Genomic DNA, 27,780 nt, shown 5'->3' with positions numbered 1-27,780 from the left:
CAGAATATATTCAATTAAATTTAATGCTTGTGGTGAACTTGTGATATATTTGCGGATATACAAACTTATGATATATATTTAAAATAAATAATATTTAAATACATAATAATATTTGAATACAGTGTACATTTTTCCCTGTACAGAGCCAGCCTAGTTCTTGGGGAAAAAATTAAAAATCGAATTGTCTGTCATCCGAGTATAACGATCACGCGATTAAACCTATTGGATGAGAAATGCCTCGAACATATTAATATGCACACATGCATGTGCGTGCGAGCGTTAATAGCACTTTAGATTTATTACACAATTAGATTTGATGCGCAAAGTTTCCCCGCGATTCGGCGAAACCGCGATCGTCCCCGATGCCAAATTGAACGTCGGCCAGAAAAGTTTTCGCGACTCCTTATTGTTTCGATGGCAATTAAGGGATGGCGCGAAGGGACGAGCGGGACGGAGAAGGCTCTCTCGTACAGGGAAAGAAGGGCGAGTCATCGTAAATTCTCGCTCCGTGAACCGGCGGAAAATTCGATCGGAATGGTTTGAATTCTTGTCTCGCGAGACGAACGGTCGGCGCGATTCTAGAATACTGATGTGTCACACCAAGGGGGCGAAAGTCGCTTGTTTTCTTTATTTCTTCGCTCTCGCTTTCTATGGCCGTGGCATCAAGGCCGAACCTTGCCTCGCGAATATAGGAAGTCAATAGGGAGGCGAGCCAAGCAGCAAGTTACTCGGCCTTTCCATTATCGGCAGATAAATAATATCACTTCTATAAAGCAATTTTAACCATTTTTGACAGATTCAAACAAAGAAACACAAGTTTAATAACAGATAATAAATTTTTAATAATATTATAAAAAATCGAAAATAGAAAGCAAATTAAGCTTTTCAAAGAGATGAAGCTTTATTCGCGAATTAATTTAAACATTGTATGTGTTAATTAAAAACTTTAATTTAAAACTTTAGTTTAAACTTTTAAATATTTAATTTTTAATTAAAGTTTTAAATTAATTAAATAAATTTAATTTAAAACTCTAATTTAAATAATTATGACAAAGAAATATACTACAATATTTTCGATCAAATTTGATCAATACCAATCACGGTACTTTAAAAACATCCCTACAATTGCATTATTGCGGTAATTTGAGATTCGATCCACAACATATCCCAATATAAAATTATCGCCGGAGTTTCTGTTATTTGCATATGATGATATATCAAAGTATTGCGTTTCCCCCTTTTTTTCTCATATTGCAGCGGCGAAAGAAATAGAATCACGGTACCCGAATAAACCTACCGCAGTTTCGAGCATGAATTTACGAGACAACGCGACGATGCCGATTTCGAGAAGGCCCTCGGGATTCGGGAGATGCGCGACCTTTTGCGAATCCGCCGCCGATATCGAACATCCTGTATAATTGCCGGCGTTTTGCATTTTTATCGAAAAATTCCATTTACGGGCGCACGATAAAACGCCGCGTAAATAAGCGGACGCTAGCAGCGGAGCTTAACGACTAATGATTCCGGTCTTTTCGGACTGTGAGAAACGCATCGCGCCGCGCGGCGTTAAATGCATGGCGAGGGGGGAAAAAAAAGGACCCGCGGTCCCCCGCAAACGACACCCATTTCTCCCGAATCCGCTCGGAGAGTAACGGACTACAAACCGCGGTAAATTTGCTCTCGGGCAAAATCGATTTCGACACATGTAAAAGAAACGCTTAAGAGGGAAATTGCCTGCGTTCGTTCAAATTCTACCGTGACATTCGATTTTCACGCAGCATCCACGAAAAAATCCCATGATATACGAAAATCGAATGTCAGGCTGGAATTTTTCCAAAATTTGCGGTTTCTTAAATTAAGTAACGATAAAATACGTTTCTTCGGCGAGGATTTTTACCCGCCATTTCCGCGGGGGGATGGAATAACGAGCGGCTTACACAGAGAAAAATGTACACTGTATTCAAATAAATATTATTTATTTTAAGTATATCGTAAATTTGTATATCCGCAAATATATCACAAGTTCACCACAAGCATTAAATTTAATTGAATATATTCTGAATTTTAGTAAGTGCAGTATTTTAGTCTAGAATATTAAATTAAAACAAAAATTTGGTTTGCTTACTACATAGAATTGACGTAAAGTAAGTTTGATTTTTCTTTGATACAACTTTACAATATTCTTGAAGAGAAAATAAATTCTTCTTTTGAGTACATGATAATGAGATTTTTTAACACTTGTGATGAGTATATCTTGAGACTTATCAAGAATATATTCTTTGTCGAAGAAAATTATTACTTAAAAAAAAAAAAAATAAACTGAGTAATCGCTTTTCTTGGCAGTAGAATGATATTTTTCTCTGTGTACAATGGATATAAAATAACGAGCCCTGGCCGATAAACGCTCCGGGGAAAAGCCGCTCTTTCTCTCGGCGGAAACGCCGGGATTAAACGCCGGAAGGCGCCTCGTTCTCTCGTCCGTCACGCTCTCGCCAGGCCAGGATCGCGATCCTCCGATTATTTCGTGAGGTGACGACGCAAGATCCTTAGTGGCGTGCTGAGAAAGGCGCGAAAGGTTTGAGGCGGCGGTTCGATTTGAAGGGTAAAAAGTGCGTGTCGTTAAGGGGGACGCGCACGTATGATTATGGGACTCCTTGTCGACGACGCGCGAAATGACGCGCGGCCTCGCTCCTTAACGAGGACCCGCGCGTCTTTGAGTCCGCGGGGTGCATGTAATCTTCAATACACACAGACAAATCCGTACTGATGAATCGCGCGTATTCGCACCCTTGTCCTTAACCCCTTCCTTTTCCCTCCTTTCTTCTTCCTTCGCAGCGTGCCGCTGATAGAAACGCGCTCTCACCGTGTCAGCGTAGTGGACTTGCCTCTTTCGCGCTCTCTCTCCTTTTCTCTGAAGCTTTTAACTCTATCGGGCGAAATTGCTGTCCCGCTGCGAGAGGATGTTGCTGTCATCCATTGAAATTGGTTTATTAATAGAAATCAATATGAACTTATTACGGTTTTTATTATTATTATTCTGAAAAAACAAGCCTTCGCGACTGTTTCGTGTAATTTCTCGAGTTAATAATAATGTTAATAATAAGAAAAATAAAAAGAATACCTCTTAAATTAGAATATTATTAATTACATTTTTCTAAATAATATTTGTGCGATTGCAAGTATTAAATAGATTTTAAAATCATATCATAGCCAATAAAGCTCATTTTTATTAAGGAATTTTACTATTGATGATAAAAACTTATGAAACTTATGACTGAAAATGTTCTTCTAAATGCGCTCATCGCGAAAATTTATTATTCTTTCAAATGTAAAAAATTCAGGCGAATATTCAATCCGAGTTAAACAATAAAATATTAGATAGCAGATTTTAAATACCTCCGATCGATATCGTTCTATTGGACGATAATAAAATCGTATATAAACCGACACATTCACAAACGCAGGAAATAGTTAAGATTTTAGATTTTACCGTCATCTCGAATGTTTATATTTATGTTGGTGCAATTATAATTTATCTTACGGAATCCGACGTTAAACCGTGTTCCGGTACGACGAATGAATCCTTTCTAATTCGTATCTTTTGTCAAGCCTCAAGAGAGGACCATTACGCGGGGAATGAAAAGTCTTTGTCATCGTTAATTGCCTGGCTCGTTAATGACGACCGCACGATTATGACGACTTAAGCGGCAATTAATAAGTGGAAAGGGGGAAGGGACGGAGGAAAAATACATTCGCCGCTCGTTACGAACCGTAACTCAATTCTTATTTTTTTCGGGGAGGCCGACAGTCCCATTTTTATCATTGGCCGCATACGCTGTTTACCGTCAAGGACCAATATACATACGTTATTTCCCGAATATCTCGCACGGAATCGGAGAATCGTGCGAGGGGAATTCTCTCTCGCGAGGGGATTTACGACGAGAGGAATCGCAAGATCCATTAAAATGCGTGCATGCGCAATGTCTCTCGTTGATGGTGTCTCCCGAGGGAGGATGTCGATAAATTTATATAAATCTGCTTACATAGGTAATGCAATCTCTTGGAAATTTTATACAAGCACGCTCCATCGAAGTAGCACTCTTGTATCTTTATCGATAAAAAAACTTACTGGCTTAAACAGGTATTGCAAAATATTTCAAATTATTTTTTTATATATTGCCAGCAATGTTACAATTTATTATTTCATCGAGTGTACAAATATTTCTACTATGTTATATTTTATCAATTAAATAAAATGCCAAAAGATTAGCTTTTTTTCTCGAAAAAATCCATTTGAGATATTTTTTAGTGAAAATTTGAAAAGCAATCAATAATTTCGAGTATCAAAATTTAAAGATAAAACACTTTACATTTTCTCTTAAGAGGAATAGATCGAAAGATTTGCACGAGAAAAAGAGATAGAAAATTCATAAATTAAATAAAATTAAATAAAATAAGTAAAATTCATAAATTAAATAAATCTATTACAGCAAGTATAGATTTAACCGGCCGATTCGCGAGACGAACGAAGGGTAAGCGTGTTCCCGACGACGGTGTGTCATCAACGAAAGACGGTTGTCCCCGCATAAACAGCAACGGGTCCCACTTGGCGATACGCACGGTTGCTGTGTTCGCAGGGGGACGCAGTTGTCGCGGACGGTTCCTCCTCCCCCGTCCCTCGTAGAGAGAGCATACGCTCTCTCCGCGCTTTCCATCAGAGCAAATAGAATTTGCGGTCGTACCCACGTCCGCATCCGGATCCCGTCTGCGAAATTCACATCGTGCGAGCACGACACTAACGCGGGATTTCCTAGGGGGAAGGAAAAGGGAAACGCGCAGCCACACATAACGAAACCGCATGCGACCGAAAGAGAGGAGCGACCGAGATCCGACCGAGCGGGGGAGGAGGGGAGGGGAGGGGGAAGGAGGACTCGCAGCAGGTGCCTCCCTCGCTTTTACGACCGGTCGCCAAAGGGCAGTATACCGGATGTCGTTTACATGGGAATCGCTCATCGGGGAGAAACTCACTCTGCCAGATAAACTCTAGATTTGCGCGGGTGGATCGCGCGGAAATTTATGCAAAACCTGGCGATCCGTCGCGTATCATCTTGCGCGACCAGTCCTCCCTCCTCCCCCGCGTTCCCCTCTAATATTCGATTCTTCGTCCGGCTTCCCCCGAACGAGAGGTCGCGGACGAATCGATTGACTTTTTATCGATGCTTTTGTTGACTCGTCCAGTCGAATCTTAAGTTTTAACTTGAAATTCTCTTTATTCTGAATCTTTAGTTAGAGAGTACATTGGAACGCGTGCGATGAAAAAGGAATATTATTTGTAACGCTCGAATAATTTAATTTTTATTTCCATTTTTATTTTTCAATCTTTAGTTAAAATAGTGATATTTTAATACTCATCAAATAAATAATGGATGTGACGAGTAACTAGGACATTCATTCGCGAAAATAGTAATGTACATGAAATATTGATATGTAATGATTTCGTTTCAGAATAAGCTGGCACATTTCAGATATAATTCTTAATCGTATTAAATTTTTTTTTACTACATATTTGATTTTTAATGAACAGATAATAGTGTAGCATATTTCTTTTTGACCCTATTTTTTAAAGAAATGTCGATCGATCGAGCAAAAATATTTTACGACTTTTCTTATTCGAGCCTCGTGTCTCAAGAAGAACGCGGGAGTCTTTGTCGTTCGTTGCTGGGACAAGGGATGATACGACAGGGCGAAGCTCATCAGGCGAACGTGTATCCGCGGCGAATACTAATGCGGCGAGCTTCTAGGGGACCACAAACGTCTATACTGATATCCATAAGCCAAACCACCCACCCTCTTATCCTTCGTATAACGTTCAATAGCCGTTATTTGGTAACGTCTATCTTGAATAATCGAGGAACGACTCAATTTGCTTCATTTGCTTCCAAAGCATACGAGTTTAATGAAGGGGAATTGGATGATGTTTATATTAAAAGAGATACAAAGCATGCAATTTTTACAAAAATTTTCTCCGCCAACACTCTCTTATTCGGTTTTTATCTCACGACAAATTCTGCCGCGTGATAAAATCGGTATGAGTTTGCATTTTTGCGCGATTTATCATTCTTTGAGAATCTACTCCAATATTCGGAAATAACGGATGCGCGACGATCCGTCTCAGGATTACGTCGTTACCATACGACATGTCCGTTCCCATTGACATTGATTTATGCGCCAGGCTAATCTGAAAAAGTATACCGTCTGTCGTACCACAAGCCCGATGCTATACACTTTGAACGTTCGAAGTGCTTTTGTAATAGGATCTGTTGTATCACGGTCAAGTAGTTTATAAGGCAAACATTCTTTTGTGCGATGGGTTTTCATGGAATGCCATCTCTCAAATATATAACCGTTAAAATAAGAATAAATAAAAAGCATTAATCCACAACACATGTCAGTACCTTAAATATGTATATTACATTTCTTGATAAAGAAAATTCTTGAAATTTTTCATAGGCACAGCTTTTATATTTTTCCATCTCTCTTAATTTCAACTTTCATTAATATAAGAAAATTTGGAATAATTAATTTTTGTAAATGTATAGTCTTATAAATGAGTAATTGTTATTTTACTTTAAATTACTGCGTTATTAATCTTATAAAATATATTTTTTTTCAAGGCAGAAAGTGAAAATATATTTAGAAATTAAATTACAGATACTATACATAATTGTTTATGTTATATACATATAGTGAAATCTGATTTCGAAATATATTGTCGCTTACATTTGTAATTTTGCAATTAATTTTTCAAAATTTGGAATAATTAATTTTCGTAAATGTAGCCTTTTGTAGATGAGTGATTATTATTTTATTTATAAATTATTGCATTGTTAAAGTTATAAAATTATATATATATATATATATATATATATATATATATATATCATATAAATATTTTTATTCATATATTGAATACATGTTATATAAAATCTGATTTCTCGATATAATTGTCGCTTGTATTTATAATTTATAACTACTTTTTTTCAACTTTTATTTATATACTTGGGACGAGACTTATAATAAATGTTTTCATATGCGGGTTATCGTGTACATATAGTACATAAAAACAATGGGAAGGACGCGACGCGCGGTGACTGAAGGGCATTGAAACGACAGTAGACAGTACGCGTGGTCGCGCGCGGCCACGTGCTTCGCGGCCGAACACTCACGAGCGGCGCCGAACACGCCCGAGCTCGGGATTTCGTGCGCGGATCCACCGTCGGAATGCATCACACTTTAGTCGTAGGCGCGTGCGACGTACCGTCGCGTCACTCGTCGTCGGTGTGCGGCTCACTTCACTCCTTTCGCATAACTCGACGCGTTTCCGCGATTCGTGAAGATACTTTTAGATCGTGAAGATACTTTTCGTTTCTCGACGACAGTTTCGCGAATATGCTCGCAGTGATCTACCTGTGCGCGACTTTGTCCGATCGATCGCGATCGATTCGCAATTTGAGGAAAGACTCAAGGAAGGAGAGATAGTGCGACCAACTACTTTTTCCCTTTGGATATGAAGTTTGCGTCGAGCGAGAGTGGACGACGGATGTCGACGAATCGCCAGAGGTGCATGGAATAAAAGGTAATTTAGTTGTATCAAAGTCTGTGTCGATTAATACCGTCATTAACCTTTCAATACCGTTCACGTAGATGCTCCAAAATGTTTTATCATTAACAGGAGTTGTATACTTCTGTGCTTTTTCTACAATTATATCGAATTATGACGTCAGAGCAACGAATTATGTAAACTTTTTTTCGATCGAAATAAATAAGTTTCTTGCCTCTTTCTTTATTTTTTTTTTGCGCTCTCAGAAGTGGATTAGTGAAATATAAAAACACACACATTACAAAAAAAATTAAAATATACAAAACTTTTTTTTGTGTTATCTAGATCTTTGTCTATTGTATTAAATAAATGTATACATATGATTCATCTACGTGTTTTGAAACGAATTAGACTTTATGACGATCAAAATTATTAGTTATTTATTATCCACAAATTTCGAAAAAGGAGCGTCATTGATATATTTCCTTTATTTATATCAACAAATACGAGTAATAGCATGAATGGCACAAGTAAAAAAAAATTTACTTATTTCGTAAGAAAAAAAGTTACTTGATCTCTTGCTTCTCATAATTCAACATGACGTCAGTGAAGGATCAAGAGCCTTAATTTACCCGATTTTCAGTTTAAATTATATACGCTGTCAAGAAGACAGTTTCTCAATCATTACAGTCTCTTTTTATGTTTAAAAAAAAATAGTTTTATCACTTAACTTGATGATTGCCTTTCGCATGGCGCACCTTTCGAGCATATTTCTTATGAATTATTCAAAGACAATCTGCGACGTGCAGGTACTGAAAGGGTTTACGGTATTCGCGATTTACACCGCGGGCGATGCGGTGAAGATGTTCGTTTCGAGAAGAAGAAAAGCGAAGTAACTTGGAGAGAAAATCCATCGAAGCGCGGCAGTATTTCGAGAAGCGCCAATTAGCAGTTGGCGCTTTTTGCTGTTCTCTTTGCATGTAATCAGAGTGTATCTGCTTGAAGGAACACGCTACGCCCTTTTGAGCGCATCGCCTGTTACGAATTCTAATTAAAACTCTCATCCATTTCGCCGCGATAAGATTAAAAGTATCGTATATTTCGTTACGATGAGAACTCGAAATCGGATGAAAAATTTTGCTCGCGGATTAGCTTATTCTCTGGAAAACTATAATTTTTAATCGTGCATGCGTAAGAGCATGTATACATTTTCTGAACAATCAATAAATTATTACTCGAAATTGCAGCTACTACTGCGTTAAAATTTATTTAATAAAATAGTATTGATTTTAAATTAATTTTGCATCAGCATCAGGAAAGCGTATTTTCAACATTAAAATTATAATTTAATTGCTCCGATAATGTGAACAGTAATATAGCGTTATACATATATTAATGATTTATATTACTTTTTATCGTGAAAAGAAACATAAAATGATTTATTACTATAAAATTAATGCAATTATTTATTAATATTATTATTTATTAATATTTTTATTTATTATTTATTTCTATTTTATTAATATTATTATTTATTAATATTATTAATAATATTATAAAATTAATGCAAGTATATACACTCTGATGTACATGTAAGACATTAGTCTTCCTTCTACGATAATTAAAATCCCATCATTGATAAGAAAAAGAAACTTTATGTTTAAACGAATACCGACTTGAAGCGGCAATAAAAACTAACGATCTAATGGATGAAGAAGAAATATTCGATGCATGCCGAGTAGCAGCAAAATCCAGATTAAGAGTCGTAGAAGGAATGGCATACTCTCCCGAATCACTGATAAGGACTCTTTCCAAAGAAAAATCGCCGTTCCGCTGGTAGCAACCGTCTCGAGTTTCGACTATTTGTCCCTGAAAGACAAGATCCTAATGGGAAAGTAATCCCTTTCGGGTAAGCGGCAGAGAGAGATAAAGGCAATCGTGGTCTGGGGAAAAGATTCGAAGAGATCTGTGTGGATCGCATGCTTGTGGCGAGTCTGGATAAGGCTCCTCCAGATGAGGTCGCCGATAAGGGTCCCTCTTTTCGGGAGCTGAGCTGGAATTTGTCTTTCATGGACGCGAACGGTTCGTCTTTGATTCTCCGTGAATCTATAGCTATCAGTGAAAGCTGTTAAGACAGCGTTGAAGATCCGTCGCTAAAAATGAGAGAATGTCATTGAGCTGGTCGTAAAAGAACATTCGGCGCTGTTTGATCCTTTGTTCACGTAGAGTTATAGGACATGTTTCAGTTGGCAATATTGCGAGAATCTAACGCTTCCATTACGTCAGATTGATGATGAATATTTTTGATACAGTGAGGAAAAAAAGATATGGTTAAATTAGAATAAATTATTTCTGAGTAGTTTGACAAAAATCGCAAACTTGCAAAAATTTTATGAATCTGCAAAGATTCTTGGATTTTATTTAAAAGGGAAATTATCATGGGACGAGAACCCTTTAACTTTAGAGTTATCTCGTTTACTGAAAATTAGTGATTCGGATTACCCGATAAACCGACAAGCGCGAAACCGACCGATACGAATTTTCCTGGCAACGCGCGAAAGGCCAGTCACGGTTGACGACTTCGTAACCTGGAGATTCGTCAATGTCAGACCCCATTAGCTGCAGCCCTTCGTCTGCTGTCGAGTCGCTAATTCCCTCAACGGCAAATATACTTCGCCAAGTAGGATATGCAATACCATGCGTCGTCCCGGATCACCTTTCGGCTTTAATAGGGTGCTGATTTAGAGATGCTCCAAAGACTTGACAAAACAAAAATAAATTTTGAATAAAAATATATGTGCGAAGAGAAATATAAAATTTGCAAATATGAAAGAACATTAAAAATCTTCACTTTTTAAGTATAAATTCTCCCTTGAGCTTCATTATTTGATTATTCTCATTTTACTCTTTATTTATTGTGTTAAAAAATGAAATTATGATAAATAGAAAGCGATAAATCTTGATGAAAGATGCTTTTGTCGATCAAGTCTTCTGAATATAACTGGATCTGAGGGTTCTAAATTCGATTAAAATTAGCATGCTCGATATAGAATTCTAATGAATACGTATTCTGTTCAATATCGATCGTCTAGGGAATATTGATCTACAGGAACTGTGAAAATAATCCTATCCAAGAAGTGCGTAGTAGAGATAATTTCCATTTTAGTTTTCGTATGAATATATTTCTTGCAAATTTAAAGAAATAAATTAGCTTAATTTATTCAGATTTATCACTTTATATCATGTTTGTCATAATTTCATTTTTTTTTGATGATGTACTTAAAAGTATATTTATATTAAAAAGAGAAAATAAAAATTAATACTTTTTTCTATTTGCAAATTTCATATTTTTTTATGTGTTTTTTATGTGTGTTGATTACAAAGAGACAGACGAAAATAGCTTGTTCGCGAGATGTCCGTGTATTATACGATAAAATGTAGTTAAGCATAAAAGTGACAGCAAGTTGAAGAAAGCACCGAAAGCATGAAAAGTTGCAAAGCATGACGGTACTATATTTAACGCAGCCGTTAATAAAGCACCGTACGCTCCCACACGTTCTCGAACTTTGACTCACGGTTTATGTCTCGGCATGACGCGTGCCGGCAGCCATTGCTCACGCACGCGAAAGATAAAGGGTTATTTAACGCTCGCACGTAAGAAGGCTCGCTTTAGATGTTAACTCTTTTAGTACCGGCGTGTGATATCGCGGATGCAGATTTGGTTACGCGGCTCGTTGACGAACGAGTACGTAAGCCCCGTACCTCGAAATCAAGAGTCGCCGTCACTTCGATATCGCATTCACTCATTCACGCACAATGAAATCTTTCTTTGCCACGCTCCTAAAGAATTATAATGTTGCGGGAGTTATAATCAGACGTTACTATTTTATTCATCGCTCTAGACTTAAGTAAGTTACCGGTGAGAGAGATGGTTTTCTCTTACACGCACACATTTATTATTGACTTGTGCTAATTATCAAAAAGATGGGAGATTTGGAATGAAGAATAATTTGGAATAAATAAATGTATATAATATATAGTAAAAAAATTATATACAAGATGTTTCTTAATAAGTGCGATAAATTTTAGGAGATGATTCTTTGTCGAAAATTAAGGGGGGTTTTTCATATAAACCTCTCCCTGTGCAGTTACACGCTTCCAAAAATGGAGGTAAAAATTAGGTTTTTATTTTTTTCTCAAATTTGGAACGAGTTAAAGAAATGAAATTAGGTGGATATTTTCTACTAGTAAAAAGGTTATTTATTAATATTTTTCTCATCCTCCCGTATTGTTATAAGGGGATGAAATTAGCAACCCCATTTCAATTTTTTATTAGAACTTTTTAATGTTTATATAAAAAATCCCTCTTAATTTTCAATAAAGAATCATCTAAAATTTTTCGTATATTAAAATATAAAAAATTAAAAATGTTAAAAATGGTCATGAAATATTATGAAAAAATCTACTCTAAAAAATTCGTAGAAAATATACAAGATGCAAACATGCATCTTGTTTCAATTCCGGATAATAATATTAAAATAAATTGGAGTGTATAAAATATGTTGTAATTATAGTATAATTAATTAGAGATAAGTAGTTTGGGAATGCGATAAAAACATTAATGTTCCGCGCCCAAGAGTGAAGATAACGTCGTGTTAGAATTTACGCGTATGGAAGAGGGATATCTCGAGAAAACGCTACAGAGCGATTATCACATGCGGGGACTTATCGAGAGAGCTCGCGAATACGCGCGAACTGTCGCACAAAGCGAATTTCATTTACGCGCGCGGAGGAAGGAGTACGAATTTATAGCCGCTTGCAGCGTTTGTCCCGGTGCGCGCCCTTGTTGTCTCAGATAAAGCCTGATTTAACGCTGTTTTATTTTCATCCGGAATCGTAAAGCGCGCGGCGAACCGCTTGACGATGAGTAGAACTTTGTGTTGCCGGTTAAATATTTTTTTCTTATTTTTTTCTTTTTTTAATTGAATGCACAAAGTACTTTCAATAAATGGAGTGGCGAAAATGATAGTATTTATGACAAAGTACGTTTGGATATATTAATTCGTTTGAATTAAAATGTGTAAAAGTGGAAACACTTGAGATATTAATAAATATTTAAATTTATGCAAAAAGTCCAATCATTCAGCACGTCTGTAAATTCTGTCACAAAGTCAATATGAAAATTGTTGTAAGATTATTTGTCCAGTTGTTTTGAAAATATCGGCGAAATATGCAAAACACATAATCATGATTTATACAGGATGTTTCTTAATAAGTGTTAAAAATTTTAGTTAATAAGTTAGTTTTAGTCAAAAATTTTTTAGTTAATAAGTGTGAACAATTTTAGATGATTCTTTGTCGAAAATTAAGGGGGATTTTTTTTATATAAAAATATACTCCTACATCCCTCCCTGTGGAGTTACGCTCTTCCAAAAATGGGGGTTAAAAATTAGGTTTTCATTTTTTTCTCAAATTTGGAAGTTAAAGAAATGAAATTAGGTGAATATTTTCTATTAATAAAAAGGTTATTTATTAATATTTTTTTATCCGTATTGTTATAAGGGGATGAAATTAGCAATCCCTATTCAATTTTTTATTAGGACTTTTTAATATTTACATGAAAAACCCCCCTTAATTTTCGAAAGAATCATCTCCTAAAATTTTTCGCACTTATTAAGAAACACCCTGTATAGTCGATTAAACTATAGAAGTGCAAGCTAAAAGTGCGGCTTACCATTTTATCTCTTAATGACTGATCTTGTTATATGCTATTAAATATCAATCTCGCAGCTTCGTAATTTACTAAAATCGCTGTTAACGATTTAACAAGACTTTACATTATCTAGAGCATGGACTATCCGATAAAAAGAAAATTGCCGTTTTATAATGGGTTGAAGATTTTCAATCTACGATGGAAAATGAGTCGCATCCGAGATATAATACGTACTTTCTCCGCTGGCCTCACGCATAATCCTCGATCAACGGCATCGAGGATTAATAGTGCAGGCGTAATAACGAGCTCGCTTCGCCTCGCGGCGAAAAGATAGGGATACGCTACGGTTCAATTAAAGCCCGCCGTAAAAAGGCCCGATCGTAAAAAACGTGAATAAGAGAAGTCGTCCGTTTCCCGGTGCGAGTGCTCGACGTGCCTCTTGCCGTAAGTCACGACGATGAAAGGAAATCTCTCGAGAGGCGAGCCCGCGAAAATATTGCGTATCCCGAGACGACGCGGCCTTTAGCGCGGATCTACCGCCCAAGGAGGTTCCTCCTGGAAGCGAGCGGATTTGCGCGTGTTTGTGCGCAACGGAAATCTTAAAAATATCCGACGTCGGGACGCGCGTGACGTGGTCCGAAAATAGAAACGCGCCACCGCGATATACGTGAAGCCACCTTCCGGTGCGCCCTGTCAGGACACGACGTAGGACGCGAGCGAGAAATCTTTAAAGAATATTTTCTCTTTAGATTCGTTTTAAAAGAAAATTTCTAGCGGATTTTTATTAATAAAATATTTTTATTAATTAAATATTTTTATTAATAAAATATTTTTATTAATTAAATATTTTTATTAATTAAATATTTTTAATAATAAAATATTTTTATTAATAAAATATTTTTATTAATAAAATATTTTTATTAATTAAATATTTCTTGATTTGTTTTGGTGGAAAATTTCTCTAAAGCTTTTTCTAACAGGCTTTTATTAATGACATATTTTTTTTAGGCAATATAAATGAAAGGAAAGACATAATTGTAAAATTGTTATTTTTTAAAATTAAATGCGCATTATTTAGGAAAATTATAAATTACAATGACAATTTTTATCATTGATAGGCCAAGAAAAAGTCTTACTATTTTTCTACATGATATTTACCTGACTTGGAATAATTTCTTTTTTTTTTATTTTTCTTCCTGGAGAGTATAATCTCGACACAGTATAATCTCGATGGTGATGCACTTTGCATTCCTCTGGTTTAGTCACGCCAATCCATGGGAAAGGGATTATCTGTGATTAACTATGTCATGTATGCGTGAGCGATCTACTGCAACTGATCTTGTAGAGATTTCTAGTCAGATTTTTACACATAACGATTTGCACTATGCATTGATTTAAAAAAATCATATAACTCAGCCGATATATAAATTTGCAAACAGAAATCCGAATGTGTAAATTTGACGATTTTTTAAAGGTGTTTTTATAATTCTACGCCTCCTATTGCATGCAAATAAGTGCCTAGAAATGACAAGTCAAAAAGATATAATAAATTATGACATTGAGAGAGAAATTTTATACGTTGTATAAAGACTGTAAAAAAACACGTATATTTTTCTTTGGATAAAAACTTGTTAGAGACATTTCTAATATATAATTCTCTTATTCTCGAGCGAATCACATTGCAATAAACAATGAAAGATTGACTCTCAATAATGGTCTAGGCAAATATTTGGTTGGCCTTCTCCAGTTGATTTGGTAAACTTAAATTTATAGAACTCGTGATATACTTTCGATCATTATTATCGTGACATTAAGAAATACTCTCTCTTCCACGTACTTTGCCAAAGATGGAGGCTTACAGCAAACATGGAAATTATAAGATTGGACAAGAGAGTTTCCCCCTCGTCGCGTTCGTCTCGAATAAAATTTCTCCGCTGTCACCGGGCGAGTTTCTCTTGATTTGCCGATTTTTCTCGGCGACACGACGCCTCTCGTATTGCGCGGGAACAAATATTTGACGTGATTTTTCTTCCAGCCCTCTGCCCTTTCGTTCGACCCCTCGTTGGATCTTCTCCTCGGACCCTATCCCCGGCGAATTTCCTCTTCTCGTTACCTCATTTTCCGCAAGTCCGGTCCCTGTCTTGTTTTCGCAACCAGCGGGATATTTCTCTCTACTCCTCTCCTCCTTCCTTCTCTCTGTTGCCGTTACTTATTACCTTCCTTTCATTCCTTATCATCTTCTAATGCGCATCGATTCTTTACCGTTGTTGTCTCTTTTCCCAGGACATCGTAATCTCGCGTTTCCTTCTGTTTTATATCTGGATCTTTTCACATTATCCGCATTGAAATTTGTTGTCATGAAATTATGATGGAATATGAAATTTGGGATTTATAGCTCTCCCGCATGTGATTTATTAATTCTACATATGATTATTCACTCTATCCGCGTCGAACTTTCCCTCCTCGTGTTCTTTTGCTTTTACATCGGGCTTCCCAGAATTTTCGACAATCGCGTTTGAACGAAATAGCCATCGATCTGTCTACTTCGTGTCTCCCTTTCTCTCGCGTCGCAGCTGCTAACACCGAAAAATGCGACGAGGCGAGATGCACCTGTAGTACCATCTACAAATTCGACGTTCCCGCCGTCGCTTTCACATAGCGCTTTTTCACGCTTATCGCATTGTCCCGTGTCATCCGTTTTTCGCGCAATTCATTGCGTCCGGACGTTTCGCTGACACTTCTGATGTTTGGGGAAAAAAAAGAACGAAAAAAATAACCCCGCCCTCGGCGGAACTCCGCAAAGGGAGAAGAGAGCAACGCTCGCACTTGCATTACGAAATTACTTGGTCACGAAATTACAGGATGGAGGCACGTATGTGCTGGTAATTGCCGCAAAATGCAAAGTTCCTGTAGCCAACTTTAATACTCATGGGCGAGAAAGTAAATCTGAAGAACGCAAAATAGGTCCTATAGATCATAATTAATGTACGTGCCATTTTCTACGGTCACATTGAGTTGTTTTTGCTCTTTCGTAAGTTAATTTTTTTCCTTTAGGCAATTCTTGATGGTTATATTATTGTGCCATTTAATTTTTACTTAAACACGATTATTTATCATGTATAAGATATACTATATTGAACGTAAATTTTCCTCAAAACTTTTATATTTGAATATAAAGGACCCCGCGGAATCCTTATGGAAAATGGCTTTCGGTCAAATGTTTCGAAACTTTGCAAAAAGATAGTTCTCAACATGTAGATTAAAAATGTCCATGGGCATGAAGCTCTAAAAATTCGAGATTTTCAGCTACAGCTATCCAAAGTGGTAGATTTTTGAATTTCTGCAGAATATTCCGAAGTTCGGCAACGGTAGCTTATCTTAGTTGGGTGAGGTTTTACAAAAAAGTAGTAAATACAAAAGTTTTGTAGAAACAAAAAAAGCAAAAAAGCAAAAAAAAAAAACAAAAAAAGTAACTCTGCCATTGACAGTTCCAAGCCTGTATTTAAAAAGAGGAGGATAAAATAACAAATACATGTATATATTTTCAATCTGTCACACACACACACAATTAAGGCAGTCTACTTAGCACAAAAAATCATAAATCAGATAGTCTTGATAATTCTCATGCTTTTTACATGCCTATGTTTCTTAAACTTTGAGGACTTATAACTTTCACTTTCTCCAACGTAAAAAGCTTTTCATAGGGTGTTTTGGAAAGCTCTCGACCGCAACTATACAAATATGCAATCAAAAAAGTGCGAAGCTCTGGCCCAAAAATCAACCTTATTGGTTCAAACTCCTTCAAAAATCTACCACTTTGGATGGCTGTAGCTGAAAATCTCGAATTTTTAGAGCTTCATGCCCATGGACACTTTTAATCTACATGTTGAGAACTATCTTTTTGCAAAGTTTCGAAACATTTGACCGAAAGCCATTTTCCATAAGGATTCCGCGGGGTCCTTTAATAATCAAATGTCATCGTTATGCATTATTTTATATTTTATGTCGTATATAATAAATTGGAAATATGGATGTCGTAATAAATGGGAAACTTAAAGAAATTTCCATTCTTTCCTCAATAGTCTATATGATATACCGCAGGTGACATAAGAAAGACGAGAGAAGCGTATTCTTTGAACATGCAAATTCTCATGCGTAGCTTCGATGGTCTCTTGTCGTTGTCGCAGAACGAGAAGCAATCTCGGTGGAATTGAACACCGGTTCCACCCGCGACATTTTTCCTCCAAAGGATCATTACCGAGCGTCGTCGTGGGACGCGGCGCGAATTTCGATTCGCGCTTCACATATATCCAAACGATCGCGACACATGGGGCTCTCCTCCGGTAGAAAATTTGATGTACTAACCGTTTTCGGGGAGAAGCAAGGAGGTAGAAAAATATATATATATATAGGGTGACTCTCTCGCATCTGGCGCGCGATAAAAACGCGACGCGCGCGATGTCCCAGCTCGCACGCCTGCGAGAGGATAATGCTAGGGCGGGACGAGATGGCCCATCTAACGTGTCATAGAAAGGGATAAAGGGTGAAAGTCGGTGGGGTTGCTGAGGTTACTGCAACGACGATTGCGATACCGCGTGTTCTAGCACAGAGACATTTCGTCGGTATCGCAAAAGTACGAAGTACGTGAGAATTAAACACGTGAGATGGGTTTTAAAGTTGAGTTAATCAATGTTTGTTAATATTGAATTATTCTGCAGAAATACGCTCCATTTTCGGAATCTTATTATACTTGCATTTATTTATTTTTACATAAATAAATTCAAGTTCTAATAATTATTTAAATTTCTATTTTTGGTTTTATCATTAGATAATATCTCAATTTTATATTGATAAAAAAATTGCGCACTCTTTTTCTCTTTCTTTTTTTAAAATAATATATATAAGTATTTTAAATTTTTATATAAAATTTATTATATAAATTTCATAAAATAATATATATAAATATATATAAATATTTTCGTAAAATATTTGATATTTGATGTGCAAAATATTGTAACATTTCTAATTATTTTACCATATTATCCCAGTCAATAAATGTTCTATAAATTAACGTTTTTTCTATTGTTACAAAAAATAAATTCCGGAGAAGAAAAATGATGATATAAAAAAAAGAAATTCTAAAAAGGTAACACTATTATGTGAAAAGAAACACAAATTCTTACAGAAAGCGTCAAAGTATAGGGAGTTACAAGTCTATAATCTGTCTCAATGACCGTCGCGACGTTGGGCGCCTAAACAATCGATCGTACCGTTGATGATAGCAGGGATGGCTATTCCAAAAAAAAGTATCAATACTTTTTTTTTATTCATTTACATATCGTCAGAGCACGATATATTATGATATGTCGCGATTAGTATAAAATAATTATAAGGACTAAAATTTAAGAATAATAAAATTATTTAAATTTCCAATTTATATTTTTATAATATTTATTACAATTCAAAATTGATTGCATGAATCATATTAAATTAAATTATTATTAAAAAAAAAATCTCAATCACAACTAAAGATCTAGTTTCACATCTCTCTCTGATTATTTCTAACTAGTTTGTAAAAAAATCAAACACTTCCGATATTTTTCCTAGGAGAGGGTGACGCGCCACCCTCGCATCGTTTAACGTGCGATGCACCCATCGTGTGCCACAGTCTTCTAGTTCTTATTAGTCATAGCCGCGGCAAAGGGAGGACGAGCTGCGGCCGTAACATAGGCAACGGCAGGTCGGGGGAGCCCTTCGCGGACGTACACGAATATACACATACGCGCACGTGTACACATACATACGTATCTACATACGTATCTACATACATATACATACGCGCGCGCGAGCGCGCTCTAGCTTACGGGGGGGCTCGTAACGAGGGGCGCGCCCTTACGACTGCACCCCCGATATCGCCGACGCTAGTGTTTCGTCCGACGCTTACCCGTTCGCCTCGCGCCTGGATTTCGACGGAAAAAGACAAGAAACAAACAAACATACGCGCCAGAAGCGCTAACGAATCTCGCGCCAGCCGCGCCCAAAAGTGCGTATTTACGCGCATCCCTCGTTTACGTACATCTATCGTCCACCTGTAAATCTGCGGATCGCGCGAGATTCTAAATCTCGCTGATTTGAGAGACTCGTGTTCACAAATTTATACGCGTTCACTCATAAATTGAAAGACGCCTACCAAGTACGCGTCAAATCTGCGTGTTTGCGAATCCGTTTCACGCATCCAATCACGGGTCCGATAAATCCACGCGCGTACACGCGCGGTCTATAATAGACGCGGTGACAAATTTATGCGTCTGCAATCCGCACATGTCCATAAATCTACGCATCTACTATTCACGCGCCCACAAATCCGCATACGTCATAGCAGGAGCGATTCTCTAATATGCGGCCATAACTGGGAGGCTGGATCCCGATGCGCGTCAAGTGGACCGTGACCTGATCTGTATCGCTGGGCGACAATAACATCGGTGGCATGAAGATGCCATCGTCGTAACGACGCACCGGTGATCGGCGGTGGACGCCACCGCGGGGGTTGTAACCCTTGGATCATGGCGCGAGTCACCCTCGCATCGCTGGCGCTCGTCTCGCTGAAACTTGGATCGGACGCTTCGAGGTACCGGAAGGAAGACCCGGTTGTGCGTGGAGAGGATGCGTCGCTTCCCGCAAAGACCCTACTACACCATCGGCGAGCAGCTGCGATGGCGGATGACGAACGTGCAACACTCCCGCATCGGATTCGCGAACGTGAGGTAAATCTCCCGCGAGTGCAGTGGCGTAGGTCGTGCGAAGAGCACGGCATCTCTTCTTTTTTTTTATCTTTATCAACATTAGACAGTTTTCTACCTCCATGTTTACGGTGAATGTAAAACTCTTGCATGTATATGAATTTGAAATAATCTGAAATTTAACGATTATTTCATTTGATTCCGAATTATTTACAGCGGAAATAGTCGATTATTTGACATTCGAGAACGATTGTTCAATCAGCTGATACATATGAAATCTTATATACCGGGATTAATAGAGTCCTTTCAATATTAGAAGCAAATTACAAATTTAATAATTCGGCAAAATTAAAAATTTCTATTTATTTGCTCAAACTATTACACCGAAAATCGATTAGCAAACCCCATGAGATTTAACTCTACGATATGCGATTATTTTATTTGATTCCGAATTATTTACAGCAGAAATAGTCGATTATTTGACATTCGGGAACGATTGTTCAATCAGCTGATACATATGAAATCTTATATATCGGGATTAATAGAGTCCTTTAAGTATTAGAAGCAAATTACAAATTTAATAATTAGGTACAAAATTAAAAATTTCTATTTATTTGCAAAATTAAAAATTGCTATTTATTTGCAAATTATTACACCGAAAATCGATTAGCAAACCCCATGAGATTTCGCTAGTTCTATAGCGACTACGCTCATGCGAGAACGTCGGTTTTGTTTACCGCCGGACAATTTTTTTTTTTCGTTTGTTGACGCCGTTATACGTCGAACGACCCTAAAACGCAGTACGGAATTTCGCGGGGCATTATTGCGAGGCACGCACATGCGACAACGATACGCCGATCGTAAATCGTGGGGAGTTGTAAAGCACCTGATACTAACACGGCCTCGGAATCCCGTAAGATGACGTCGGTCCTGTGCTCTCCTCGCGTTTTGCGCGGTTCTCGTCTCCAACGTCGGTTCCGATTACCTTGCCCTCGTCAAAGGTAACACGGGGCACCCGATCCGCTTTAATTGGCTTCTGTAGAACATCACGGTCGGAGTCTAATCCGAGGAAATTTGTGTATCTATATAGATTGCCGCGCTAATTATCAATCGGCTTATATTGAAAAAGTATGTACCTTACGCGTACATATGGATTATAAATCCGGACCCGCGCTTACGCACAGAAAACGCTTGTATGTATTCATGCAGGCTATTTAGAAGATCCTATGCATCTATAAATTCCGTGTAACCGCTACCAGAAATCCAGATATGTTCGCAGATAAGCTAATCCTTGTATTCGGCTATCCTATCTAAGGATATATGCATTTACAAGTCGACGCGTTGCGTAGTAGCTTTTACCTCGAGAGCTTTTCAAAACACTATAATAAAGTATTTTTTCATCGAGTACTTTTTGAGGCTTGAAATAATCTCTTAATTTTTACATAAACCATAAAATATCTAGCAAAATATTTATTTTTCGATTATCTTACCTTAATACTTTTCTGTACAAAATAATGAGAGGAATCAATTGGTGTAAAGAAAACACATAATTGTTTCGAAAAAAATATGTAATTGTTAATTGCAAATTACATATTTTTTCTTCGGTGGTAAGCTTTCGGAGGTAAGCTACAAGAACTTTTTTTGAGGAAGAGATTGCTCTGACACCCTGGTATAGATTTCTATTCAATATGTGTGTGAGTCAAAATTAATCGTATATAATTCCTTACGAGTCCCTTTTATTATCTCGCGAATCAAAACAAAAATATAAAACGATACGGTATATTTTCGATGATAATTTAAATCATTTATTCCTTCTCGCCGATAAGTTTCCGGTCTTCTTGCCGAGCAAAGGAGGCGCGCTCGCCTCGGAATCCCTAAATCAGGATTAAGGACGAGCTACAGCTACCGGTAATCCTCTGCGCGGCAAACTAATGTCTCGTTCGCGCGCGTCGTAGATTTTGCGTTCTGTGTCACAGTTGGGAATAATACGTATTAACTCGTTTGTACACAGGCCCTTCGTTACCGCTTCGTGCACGCCGCTTCGTTTAGGTCTCGGCCGTTGCCATTATTTCGATAATCCATCTTAATTTAACCTCGGATGAAGTCAAAACGAGCTATTAATTCATGCCTCTTTGCGCTTAATCCTCTCGTTATTACCTTTGCTTAGGATTTAGAATCCTTCGGAACTCTTTACTTTGTCGTTTTCGATTATATTGCATTCGTAGAGCATTTCATTTCATAAAATTTCATAATTAATCATTAATAAAATTAATACACACTTAAATATATACGTTTCTTAATAAGTGCGAAAAATTTTAGGAGATGATTCTTTCGAAAATTAAGGGGGGTTTTTCATGTAAACATTAAAAAGTTCCAATAAAAAATTGAATAGGGGCTGCTAGTTTCATCCCCTTATAACAATACGGGAGGCTAAAAAAATATTAACAAATAATGTTTTTACTAGTAGAAAATATTCACTTAATTTCATTTCTTTAACTTATTCCAAATTTGAGAAAAAAATAAAAACCTAATTTTTACCCCTATTTTTGGAGGAGTATAACTCTACAGGAAGGGAGTATATGAAATGTTTATATGAAAAACCCCCTCTTAATTTTCAACAAAGAATCATCTCCTAAAATTTTTCGCACTTATTAAGAAACACCCTGTATAATATTACACACATATTATATTATATTTATATATATTTATTATATTAATAAATACTTACATAAAGGATCCTGAATGGCTTAAAAAATGCATAAACTTTCTTTTATTTAATAAAGGAATTTCAAAAGGAATACAATATACGAGATTTTTTCCGGAAACGTGAATAATTCAATACATTATGGAAATATGTTTGACCGCACATTTTGTAAACATCCGGCAGTGTATGCCATCTGATGGGTACATGTGGGTTCGTAAATACATTATCATTCTAAAACGTGTAACCACGCAAGAGGTTCGCTATCGATAAAAATATCCGACACTGTCAAAATTGTGGGCCAACACGTACGATCACTTTCTTCTTTAACAGACGTCCCTAGGGACGCGCTGATCTCGCCGAATCCCCTTGTCTTTCGATTCCCTCGAGGCGCGAGTCAAGTACTTGGTATTCAGACGATAGACCTCCATCGAAACTTGAGCGGCCGCGGGCCGAAACTTTGCGGGAGGAACGTCTTATATTGGATCTACGGCTCCGTTAAGTCGTAGCGAAAAAGCCACAGGACCGATATATAAGAGGAACGAAAAAAAAAGAGAAAGAAAGCGTTGCAGAGCGCGAAAATCGATCGGCGTTGCTCGTACGTGCGTGCCTTTGTGAATGCAAACGTGTGTGCGTGCAAACGAGTGGTTTTGTTCCCCCACTAGATCAGTAGAAGCGCCATTTTTCAACATGCTTCTTCTGAACGCATAGACTGTATTTCAGTACTATTTGTGTTAACTAAATTGAGGAAAAAGTATAGCAATAGTTAAATTACATAGGTATCGTTTTTCTTTAAATTTTCTCTTTTGCGAGATATTTAAATTTAAATATTAATTTTCAACCTCTCACTATAATTATTAATATTAATTTTCAACCTCTCACTATAATTATTTGACAACATTTTGGGAAGAATAATATCTTTGAATCGCGAAAGACCTTGAATTTAATTATCTACATATCAATATGACCGGAAAGCTGAAACTAGTGGGAGTTTGAAATGGAAAAGTTAATTTAATTCGATTTAATTTAAATTTATGATTTCTTGGATCGCGATGATATCTTTGAATTTACGTACCTCGATTAAATTTTACGTGGCCATTGTATTCGCTGAAGGTAGGTTCTCCAACATGCGCGGCTTCTCCCGGACGCGACGTTTAGCCGGGTCCGACAAAAACGAGCGAGGAAATTCGTCCGTCGTCGAGAAACGCGCGGCGAACGAGCAAGGTGAATTCCCGGGGACGGGAACGCGATTCTCGTCACGATCAAAAAAGACGGTATGCTCTAATGCCGGGGGAAGAAAGAGAGAGAGAAAGAGAGGAGATCCGCTTGGTATTCGAGACGCGAGTTTTGTCGGTATAGTCGAAGGGGTCGTGATTGAATCTACCCGTGGAAGGTGACCGGCCACGGTCCAAGGAAGGAAAACACCCCGAGCGGCATTTATATCCTACGGGATTCGACCCTCCGCCAACCCCATTGCGCGAGCTACGACAGGAATAGTTTTATTATAGCAAGTTCCTTGACCATAACGCGCCTGCGAAACCCCCCACGGTGCCCCATCCCCCCGGTCTCTCTTCTCGCATCGCGCACCTCGACGTTCTTTCAGCTATTTCTTATACAATTTCGCCGGTATTCATCTGATCAGAACGATCGATCGAAAAAAGTTTTCTAAAAATGAAGGAGTGGGAAATTGTAAAAATAAAAAATCAATAAAATTGCGAAGAGATTTTATTATAATAAGACAAATATGTATAGGGTGTTCGACAAAACGAAATCTCTCTTAATGTTATTTATTTATTTATTAAATATTATTATTATTTAATATTATTTATTAAATATATTCCTGGACAAAATTAACGCATAATTTTTTTTCACTTTTTCTTTAAAATTTTTCGTTAAAATTTAAGTATCAGCTTTTAAAGAAAAAGTGAAAAAAGAATTATGTGTTAATTTTATCCAGGAATATATATTTATGTCATTATAATAAAAATATAAAGAGAAGCAACAAAAAAGACGCCAATATTCTAACAGATATATAATCAAGCGATTATGCGGAATAAAAGTTAAATTATTAATATTATACGTGATAAATATATGTGACTTGGAAAACGCGAAAAGTTTGAAGATAGCGTACATTATACTAAGGGAGCAAACGTAAGGCAATCCGATACTGCGAACACCCTTCGGCTGTGTTTCTTCCCTCTCTTGCATCTGTTTCTTCCCGTCACCGGTATTATTTATCTGTTGCGGCATACGGTGGTGTACCATTCGTAAACGCGTAGATTGTAATAAGCGTCCGATTATGAGCGGGAAAACGAGCCTTTTACAAGTGGATTAGTTAATCTTATCTTATATCTTTTTTTCTTAATCGTAATAAATATCGCATTATTATCGTAAAAAGGACATTTTATATTCCGTTTCTTAAGCTGAATTAATTACTTAATGAAACCGCCTTGAATAGGAAATGCAAGCATTATATTTTATTAATCATAAAACGCAATAATAAAACTATAACATAGAATTTTATTTTTGATTTTCATAATTAATTCTTTCCACATATAATGTGGAATTTTCATAAATAATTTTGTAAATAAATTTTATATTTATATAATATATATATAAGAAAAATTTATGAAATATAACGAAGCCAGGTAATTCTAATAAAGATACGAGCGTGACAGAATGTTAAATTTTGATACAAAAAAGATTATGACGAATTATGTTGGAAATAACACGATATCATTTATTCATACAGTTTTATTAGGACACCCTATACGTATGTGCGCGCCTGTGCGTAGGCAAACCGCATGCATGAAGCCATCGAAGCGGTTTGTTGCAGGCGTCGACTACGCGCGAATCGAAGACGCTACTCCATTCATTCAGGTCTCACGAGATTTACTTCATTTTTCTTTCTCTGACTGCATAATATATCGTCCCGCGTTCATCTAATCTGTTTTATTTTTTTCTGACGCATCATTTATTATACATCATACGCTAAAAATCACATACATTCTTGTTATGGCTTTTTTAACAAATTATTTTGTCTTAGAAATAAATCTAATCTCGTATTCTTTCATGTTAATTATGAAAAGATTAAAATATCGAAGAGAAAAAATTTTATAAAGATGAATAAGATATTACACTTGCTGTTAATTTCAAGTACACCTTATTTTAAAAACTTTGATTCAAGAATCAAGATATTTAATATTGAAAAAAATTGAAAAAAAAACAGCATATAATATGATATACAATAACATTCTTTAATATAATAGTTTTTATTAAAATTTGATATCCTGTCACACATTTTTATTTGTTCAGATTTTGCTTAGTTTTTTGTCTATTAAATGATTATGAGAATTTTCCATTATATATGTGAAAAATTATATCAATAAAATAAAATTTTGCGTTAATATCTTAAAATCGAGTGTATCTATTTATAATTAATTGAATTATTATTTGAATTATTATTAATGGAATTATTATTCCATAAATCGCGTAGCTCGTTCGACGTTGTAAAATAGAGATACAGAAAACGTTCAGAGCACGTTTCGATGGCAGTAAACTCTCACTTTAAAAGTTCCCCTTCGTGAACTGACGTATGGGTCACATGGCGCTCTATATGTAATATATACTTTACTTCTCTCGCAGCCCATCGCCTGGTCCTTTTTTTCCCAGTAAGAAACCGTCTAGTTTTGAAATACGTTCCACCTTGCGAGATCGTCCCGAGATCGTTCAGCTCTCCCCGGCTTACTATCATATTGAATATGGAAACCCATAAGTCGGACGATAATGCAATATGCCGACGTCAGGTCCCAAGGTTTACATGTCGCATAGACTCGTCGTATGTGAGAATTCTCTATTAAATCTAACTTTACCGCCATTTCTTTTATCGACGCGCTTATCGAAATCCATCGTATATTTGATTTCTGTCGATGTTACAGTTTTTTTTTTCTTTTTTAGATATCTGTCTTTTCTTATATTTGCTAGCTAGGATTCGTTCATGTTATCACATTTTTTTAAAATTATTTTACATTCTTATTAAAACAATGGAAGTAAGAGAGAAAAAAAAATTTGTAACAATTCTATAAAGTGAATAAGAGAGATAAAATATTATAGAATATATTTTTTATTTCAATATTTTTTTAAACTAATTTTAGATATTAAACAATTTTTGAAAACCAATTTTAGATATTAAACTTTATAAATGTTTGATATTTATGAGAATAATAAATAAGAATTTCCAGAAATGATAAGACATTGTATTACTAATTAAAATTATTGTAATCATAAATAGTATACATATCATGTTTATTGAGTATACATATTATGTTTATTGTAATCATAAATAGTATACATATCATGTTTATTGAGAATATTAACGTCTTTCTTAAAATACAACATTATACTTACTACTCGTGTAAACTGCTTTAAAGTACGAGTTGATTAAATATCTCGGTAATTTCCTGATAATATGGCATAATTTACAAGCTTGTCCGCATAAAGTGTTATCGTGAAATTTATTTACTAGTCTCCCCTTTTAATCCATGTTTATAACACGACGTATATCGCTAACAACATTGCCGAATGAAGTACCTCACTTTCAACGATCCCTTTCATCCGTTAATGCATTCCGCCACTTTCATCGATGTCGCGTATTCAATCCGGCGTAAATAACGGCGTACCATCTCTTTCCGTTTCTCTCGCTCCTTCGATCGATCGATTGGAGCTCGTAATACTTTGCCGCTCGTATTTTACGCGTGCCGTAAGCAGCTGCCTTTCAATGCCCAGAAGGGAGAAGCGAGAAAAGGACCGAGAGGATACGATCGAAATGAACGGACGGGCCTGTCACGTATCGTAGGAGTAAAGGGTGCGAAAGGAATCATTGTTTAACGCCGTTGACATTTGTAGAGTTTCACGCCGACGTTTTTCTTCCTCGCTATTGTCGGATAAAGGAGAGCTAAATTTATCTAGAATGTGTCCTGCGACTGATTATAAAATTTCCCTTCCTGCCCTGATAAATCGATAATAT

General features: G+C 36.5%; 1 protein-coding gene across 2 annotated transcripts in view; it reads left to right on the top strand.

Moving 5' to 3' along the window:
- The window catches only part of LOC145970169 (uncharacterized), an 80,965-nt gene that overhangs the window by 5,015 nt on the left and 48,170 nt on the right, over positions 1 to 27,780 (top strand). Inside the window, exon 1 of one of the 2 annotated variants that reach the window (XM_083096697.1) lies at positions 19,902 to 20,077. The exons of the other annotated variant lie outside the window; for it this stretch is intronic. Coding sequence (XP_082952823.1) covers positions 19,977 to 20,077 — 101 coding nt within the window. The 5' untranslated portion in view covers positions 19,902 to 19,976. Of the gene's footprint in view, positions 1 to 19,901; positions 20,078 to 27,780 lie in introns of those variants that run through there. 2 annotated transcript variants of the gene reach the window in all.

This window comes from Camponotus vicinus, unplaced genomic scaffold, assembly GCF_025532165.1.
Source record: "Camponotus vicinus isolate PSW18456_S1 unplaced genomic scaffold, iyCamVici1.0 SCAF_4, whole genome shotgun sequence".
Taxonomy (NCBI): Eukaryota; Metazoa; Arthropoda; class Insecta; order Hymenoptera; family Formicidae; genus Camponotus; species Camponotus vicinus.
Note: the sequence above shows the minus strand (reverse complement) of the source record. Positions and strands in the feature narration are given on the sequence as shown.